Source organism: Poromitra crassiceps (genome assembly GCF_964638095.1).
Source record: "Poromitra crassiceps genome assembly, chromosome: 2".
Classification (NCBI taxonomy): Eukaryota; Metazoa; Chordata; class Actinopteri; order Beryciformes; family Melamphaidae; genus Poromitra; species Poromitra crassiceps.
In genome coordinates, this window is record NC_139624.1 from 85,398,254 (window position 1) to 85,406,284 (window position 8,031).

Sequence of the window (8,031 nt, forward strand, 5' to 3'; positions counted from 1 at the left end):
TTGAGACGTGATGACTTACTGGGAAAAGTAATATTATTAACACATTACTGCCCAACATGGGTTATAAGAAAATAGCCTTCTAAAATATTCCTCTATTCCTGTTCATTTACATATTGTTGTGTCTGCAAATATAGACAGGCGTAATGAGTTGCCTTGAACACAGCTCAAAACACTCTATACCCAGTAGCTCCTCAGGAGGTGGCCTTCCTGGAAAATCCCTCCATTGAATTTTAATAATATAACTGGGGTGTTGTAATTGCAGTACTGGAATTGCATGACAGCAAGTCATTTTTGCAGTATGAAATGGACATAAATTATGCAAATCTATTGAAATGGTGTAAGAAATTGGTTTTAAATGGCCAGACCCCCTGCTAAGGATTTGCATTTTCGGACCTCACTAAAAATGTTGATCTCTGTGATGTCCTTGTTATTACTGTGAGAAAGGTTACACATAAAATGAACACATTTACCCCATTTATCCTATGAAAGCTCTGTTAATTATGCCATTCATTTCTGCCTGCAGCTAATGCCATTAGCAGGGATGCTTAGAGAATATGTCCCCTGTGTAAGGTGTGCGTGTGTGCGTGCATACAGAGTTAGGTGGCACAAAGACCTGTGCCTCCCTCAGGTATTAAAATTATTCACTAGCCTCATAACAAAAGGAGTATTTTTATCCATTGGTATTGTTAGAATCTTAGGTTTAATAGTTCACCCATAACTTTCCCCCACAGCCTCTTCTATTTTTGTGGCTGTATTTTAGGACGGAGGAGGGATAAATAAAGGACTGCTCCACTTTAGCGTCTGGGACTAATGGTTGAAAGTGTAAGTGGGCTGGTGGTGATGCAGGAGAAAGTGTGTTGAGTGTGAGGTGATGGGCTGGTGATGCAGGAGAAAGTGTGTTCAGTGTGAAGTGATGTGGGGTAGTGTAGTGGGCTGGTGATGCAGGAGAAAGTGTGTTCAGTGTGAAGTGATGTGGGGTAGTGAAGTGGGCTGGTGATGCAGGAGAAAGTGTGTTCAGTGTGAAGTGATGTGGGGTAGTGTAGTGGGCTGGTGATGCAGGAGAAAGTGTGTTGAGTGTGAAGTGATGTGGGCTGGTGATGCAGGAGAAAGTGTGTTGAGTGTGAGGTGATGGGCTGGTGATGCAGGAGAAAGTGTGTTCAGTGTGTGAAGTGATGTGGGGTAGTGTAGTGGGCTGGTGATGCAGGAGAAAGTGTGTTCAGTGTGAAGTGATGTGGGGTAGTGAAGTGGGCTGGTGATGCAGGAGAAAGTGTGTTCAGTGTGAAGTGATGTGGGGTAGTGAAGTGGGCTGGTGATGCAGGAGAAAGTGTGTTGAGTGTGATGTGATGTGATGTGATGTGATGTGATGTGGGGTAGTTAAGTGGGCTGGTGATGCAGGAGAAAGTGTGTTGAGTGTGAGGTGATGTGATGTGATGTGATGTGGGGTAGTTAAGTGGGCTGGTGATGCAGGAGAAAGTGTGTTGAGTGTGAGGTGATGTGATGTGATGTGGGGTAGTGAAGTGGGCTGGTGATGCAGGAGAAAGTGTGTTCAGTGTGAAGTGATGTGGGGTAGTGTAGTGGGCTGGTGATGCAGGAGAAAGTGTGTTCAGTGTGAAGTGATGTGGGGTAGGGTAGTGTAGTGGGCTGGTGATGCAGGAGAAAGTGTGTTCAGTGTGAGGTGATGTGGGTAGTGTAGTGGGCTGGTGATGCAGGAGAAAGTGTGTTCAGTGTGAGGTGATGTGGGTAGTGTAGTGGGCTGGTGATGCAGGAGAAAGTGTGTTCAGTGTGAAGTGAAGTGGTAGTGAAGTGGGCTGCTGATGCAGGAGAAAGTGTGTTCAGTGTGAGGTGATGTGGTGGTGAAGTGGGCTGCTGATGCAGGAGAAAGTGTGTTCAGTGTGAGGTGATGTGGGTAGTGTAGTGGGCTGGTGATGCAGGAGAAAGTGTGTTCAGTGTGAAGTGAAGTGGGCTGCTGATGCAGGAGAAAGTGTGTTCAGTGTGAGGTGATGTGGGTAGTGCAGTGGGCTGGTGATGCAGGAGAAAGTGTGTTCAGTGTGAAGTGAAGTGGGCTGCTGATGCAGGAGAAAGTGTGTTCAGTGTGAGGTGATGTGGGTAGTGTAGTGGGCTGGTGATGCAGGAGAAAGTGTGTTCAGTGTGAAGTGATGTGGGGTAGTGTAGTGGGCTGGTGATGCAGGAGAAAGTGTGTTCAGTGTGAGGTGATGTGGGTAGTGCAGTGGGCTGGTGATGCAGGAGAAAGTGTGTTCAGTGTGAAGTGAAGTGGGCTGCTGATGCAGGAGAAAGTGTGTTCAGTGTGAGGTGATGTGGGGTAGTGTAGTGGGCTGGTGATGCAGGAGAAAGTGTGTTCAGTGTGAAGTGATGTGGGGTAGTGTAGTGGGCTGGTGATGCAGGAGAAAGTGTGTTCAGTGTGAAGTGATTTGGGGTAGTGTAGTGGGCTGGTGATGCAGGCTGGTGATGCAGGAGAAAGTGTGTACAGTGTGAGGTGATGTGGGTAGTGAAGTGGGCTGGTGATGCAGGAGAAAGTGGGCTCTATTTACCCCCTGGCCTTAAATTTGCATTTATGGCTGGGCGCAGCGCTATTAGTGGGCGTGGTCACTGGTCATGCGCATTCCCTAATTTTAACGTGGCGCTAAAAGCCAAGGTGCACAGCAGAAACCATTTAACCACACCTTTTTAAGCGCAGAAGCATTCAAAAGTGTGGCCATTGGTGATCTCCAGTAAACCAATCACATTCTTCCCTTCCAAGCTCCCGATCCACGGAGCCACTCCAGTCCGGTTGCGGCTGCATGCTGTCATCTCTCCATGCCAATTTGGACATCTCAGCGCATCACAGATCATAGCCTAAACACCTCTCCCGCACACACGCTGAAGAAGGGCTGCTGCCCAAACGTCTGTGTGACAATAAAAGTATTCAACTTGGAGTGCTGTCCTCCTTTCTTGATGGCAGTCATGTAGAGTTCTCAACGGTCCTAAAAAATCTAATCCGACCCAACCCAAGACGCGGACCAAGACGCGGACCGAGACGCGGACCGAGCTCAACTCGCCCGCCGTCACATACACTCACTCAGTCCGAGATCAAAACAAACAAACAAACAGTTATTAGACCTAGGACATTATAAAAAGTGTGCAATTAATGCTGCCGGCCGCAGCTCAATTAATGGGAACGGTATGTATGTGTGTTACTGCCATAAATGTTTTTCAGCATTCATGTTGTTATGGACGTATGCTTATCCCCTTTCGGGCTCTCTCTCCTGCATCTCCGCTGCGGGGCTACTGCGTGCGTAATTACGCAGCGTACTGAGCCGCACTCAGTGATGCTGCTCTATTTGAAGTTGAATTTCGTTCCACCAGCACCCATTTTATTAATCAGCTATTTTTTATTCGTTTCTATTAATATATATACATTGAATCCCACCAATTTAGTCCCATCATTTTCCCCTTGGTGCACATAAATACACATGCTTCCGTCACTGTCTGCTTAATGGCGAGAGGGACTTCAGCTGTAGGCTACTCGTGACAAAACCAGACATTGAATTTTCAACAGTTAACTTTTGCAGTAGCTAGGCCTAGGTTACTGGCTATATCCCCGGCGCACTGAATAAGGCCTGGTTTTGAAAAATTAATGCCCGTTGGGAAGATCGCTTTAGGCTGGTATTTAAGGCCGAAACGCCCATTCTGGCCTATTCTGGCACTGCGCCACGCCTATTCAGCGTAAAGCCCATTTCAGGGCATAAAAACATGACGGTATCTTCCAGACAGCCCAAACTGATGCACGACAATAGCGGTAGGCAGGCGTAAAGCGTGTTTTTTGCGTTTAAGGCCAGTTTAGCGCCTAAGGCCACTTCAAGGCCAGTGGCAAAATAGAGCCCAACATCTTACCAAGAGAGAGCAGCCATGATCGCTAACAGCTGCCCTTAAGCTAAGTAACTAGCCGATCAGAAAAGCATGTAAACAGCCATGTGATTAGTGAGAACGTTGGTAAAAGGAGAGAGCTGCGGACCCGCTGTGATGAAGAATATAGCTAGATTAACCGTGTTGAGAGCAGAGAAGCTACAACCAGTCAGCCTGCATATGACGCCTTCACTATCTGCACGTAAAGTCTGCACTCTGCATGTAACCTCGTGTCGCCAGGCAAAAAGAGTCACGTGAGTGTGGCATTTAAGGTAATTTGTAATCTGTCGCTACAAAAGAAATAAACTGGGTGTGTGTATTACTCATTGTATTACTGGACAGACATGTAACTAACTTTGCAGTCTGAGCCATCTTATAGCCTATGTGCTGTAACACAGTGCTGCAGTTTATATTTTTATTTTTGAGACAGGAAAATGTCTCAAACATAGACTGATATACACAGGATGTTGTGAAGAGTACAGGCTATATAATTTGTAAAGATTTTATTATAAAAAAAAGATATGCTGTATTCTGATCATAAAATATATAAAAAAAAAAGATAATTTGATTTCAAATCGTTTTATGTATTTATTTTTAATATATTTGAATATATTTCATGTATTTTAGTCTGTGATGCCGTGAAACCGTGGTATTTTTGTCCAAGGTTATCATACCATGAAAAACTCATACCGGCACACTCGCACAATCGCAAATCGCAATATTGTCCACAATAAAAGCAAATCGCACCTTCCCCCAAATCGTGCAGCACTAGTGCAGTGTGAAGTGATGTGGGGTAGTGCAGCATGTTCCGCTGCTTGACTGACCCACTTTACCCCTCAGTCTTATGTAAGAAGCCCTGTCTTGTTCTTTTCAAAACCCCCCCCCCCCCCCCCTCCCCCATCGGCTTCTCATGGCGATAGAGGATTTACTCTGGGAATTGTTTTGGTTTTAGGCATTATGTCCCAACCGTACAGTGATCTTGTTTAGGGGTTTGTTGGTGGTCAGCAGGTCAAGTGACTCTTTCAAACAGAGGCATAGTGCTAGCCGTTTGAAGTCACTGTGTAATGGAAAGAGTTGCTAAATTGGTAGCTGTCTAGCTGCCATTTTTCTTTCAAGATGCCGGTTGGCAGCTGTTTGATGGATAGAAGTAATACAGTTGTTTCGCTCAGTGATTTTTCTTATGTGCCTTCAGGTTTGAGGGGGGCAGTGGCGTTTGCCCTGGCTGTAAGAGACACATCCACTGAAGTGAGGCGCACCATCCTCACTACCACTCTGCTGCTGGTCGCCTTCACCATCTGGCTGCTGGGTGGTGCCACCGGGCCCGTGCTGTGCTGGCTGGATATCAGGTTAGTTGGGCTAACACCTAGCGGGCGATACGGATCTCTGTCCCGCTCAATGTGTTGCAAGTCAAACCCAAGGCTGGCAGCAGAACTCCCTGCATCTGTCTCTGCGTCTGACCTACTGACTCTGGCCTCCCTCTTTCTCTCTCCCCGCCATTCTTTGTCTCTCTCCATTTTTCATGCACGCATGCACGCACACACACACACACACACACACACACACACACACACACACACACACACACACACACATGCACACACACACACACACACACACACACACATGACGCAGCCTAATTAAACACATTGAGAATGCAGCTGACTTAATATGCAGCAGCTGTTTTTACAGCCTCTCTCTGCGTAGACTCAGTTCTCACAGCTTGTTAAAACTAGGTGGAAGCAATTTGAGAGTTAAAAAAAACGGCATCGAGGAACCAATCCAGAGTCTTTTGGGTGGCCCTTTGTGACGTGCAAAGGTTGTGTGCTTGTTAACGGATAAAACGTAATCAAATAATCTAACGTTGCTCGGGACATCCATTTTCAATGTTTTAAAAAGTGATCTACGTGTTACAAAGCGGCCGTTCTCGCCACTGTTCAAACAAGTATTTTTGACAAGAAGTTCCCATACGATTGGTCGGTGGAGATCTCCAGGGAGCCGAGACTACTCTCTGCGTTTCTTAATGCTCCCTCCATCCCTCTCTCCCCTTCTCCCCTTGCTGTGCAGCCACTTCCCCGCCACTTAGCTGTGTGTGTGTCCAGTCCATTAGCTGCTGCACAGGTCCCTGGGACCAAGTTACAGAAAGAGAAAACATTACAATACAGCTTGCCACACTGTATACATACACGCGGACACACACACACACAGTAGCTATAATAATGAGAACCCCCAAAGTGCGTATTGTTATTTTTCCCTTTGACTTTCTGTGACGCCAGGCCAGTGGGCGATAACGATGAAGGAGTGCAGTAGCAGTGTGAAGGATGTACGGCTGTAATTAGATACTTATATTATTAAAGTCTAATCTATGGCCCAGATCACACTGTCATAATTGACTCCTGCAGTCTTTGGAGGCAGCTCTTTCAATCCTCCAGTGGCTCCCAGTTCTCTCTCTCTCTCTCGCTCTCTCTCTCTCTCTCTCTCTCTCTCTCTCTCTCTCTCTCTCTCTCTCTCTCTGTGTATATGTGCCTACACACGCGCGCGTGTGTGTGTGTGTGTGTGTGTGTGCGTGTGCGTGTGCGTGTGCGTGTGCGTGCGTGCGTGCGTGCGTGCGTGCGTGCGTGCGTGCGTGTGTGCGTGTGTGTGTGTGTGTGTGTGTGTGTGTGAGAGTGTGTGTCTCTCCCTCTCAGTGGAGCATAAAGAAGCAAAAGGCTGGCTTTAAAACTAATTGAAGTAAAAATAAGTTCCACTAATATGGAAATTGCTCAAGCAGAAGGATACTGTAGCTACAGTATCTCTAAAATGTACTGAGAGCAAATCTCTACCCTAAAACATCATTTGCATAATGTAATGTCCCTCTGATCTGCTGTGCCACTGATCTTGGGCCATTTCTGGAGTACAGTACATGGGCTGCCCTCTCCCTAAGCTACAAAACGGAGACAATTTGCAGTCATTTGTGGTGTGAACTTAGACCTAAAGCTGCTCCATTGATGATGAATTGCAGACTGGCTTTGGTGATTCAATCCACCAAATTGTTACTTTGTTTGAGCTTTTAAGACAAATGAGCTTCATTTCATTGTATTGCTAACATTTATTAAGCAGACGATACAATAAGCCGATATCCCTGTCAAATCCCCCCAGGCTCGCTCTCTCTGTCCACTGGCTGGGTCTCTTGTTCAGTGTCAGCTGAGGAGCTTAAGTACATTTTGTTCTCTTGTTTTCAGATACCATTCGCTTCAAAATGAGACTTGCACTTCATAATGTGTTGCAAACCTGCTCCTGGTTATAGCCTATTGAATAGCAAAATAGCACTGAAAAGGGGTAGGCTGACATGCATTTATGAAAAATATACACTTCCAGTCAAAAGTTTGGACACACCTTATTGCATGTTTTCCATGATCTTAAATCTTTTGGTCTAAAGTCTTCGACAAATAGCCTATAAATAGTGAAGCTGATGCCTATGTATGAACTTCTTCCCAAAGCCTTTGCTTTTCCATCAAGCCAAAGGGTGGCTACTTTAAATCATGTCAAATATAAGACCGTTTTCATTTGTTTAACACTTTTATTTGTTTAACACTTTTATTTGTTTAACACTTTTATGATCGCTGCATAATTCCATTTTTGTCACGGCCTAGTTTTGATGTCTTTACTAGTATTTTAAAATGAGGAAAATGGTAAAAATTGAGAGAAATGATTGATGGCTGGTAGTATATTAATTATTATATGCAAAAAGTATTCTTGACAGGTATATGTTTTTAGTTCAGAAGCACCTGGCAGGTGAGCCACAAAAGTAAATTTTGGACATGTCTATGTGCATGCTGTTTTGGATGGACTATCCATGTAAGTGCTTAGTTACTTTCTACCCATGCTGCGTGCATGCATGTGCGTGTGCATGTATGTGTGTGTGTGTGTGTGTGTTCATTTGTGTGTGCATACATGTGCGTCTGTGTGTATGTGTGTGTGTGTGTGCGTCTGTGTGTGTGTGTGTGTGTGTGCGTGTGCGTGTGTGTTTTGCACACTAAATAATGCACTTGCCTGTGCATGTACCTGTGTATCCCCCTCCCTGTCCCCGTGGCACTGCCCTCTTTGTGGGTTGTAGTTCCATGTTCTGAGCCCACTGCAGTACAGTGCATC

The 8,031-nt window shown here is 45.6% G+C and overlaps 1 protein-coding gene across 1 annotated transcript in view; it reads left to right on the top strand.

Annotated features, from left to right (window-relative positions):
- LOC310800786 (sodium/hydrogen exchanger 9-like) overlaps positions 1–8,031 on the top strand; it is a gene marked incomplete at both ends in the record, with an annotated part of 134,028 nt that overhangs the window by 66,035 nt on the left and 59,962 nt on the right. The window contains one exon of the mRNA XM_083663346.1: positions 5,096–5,249. Within this exon, the coding sequence (XP_083519472.1) occupies positions 5,096–5,249 (154 nt within the window). The remainder of the gene's footprint in view (positions 1–5,095; positions 5,250–8,031) is intronic.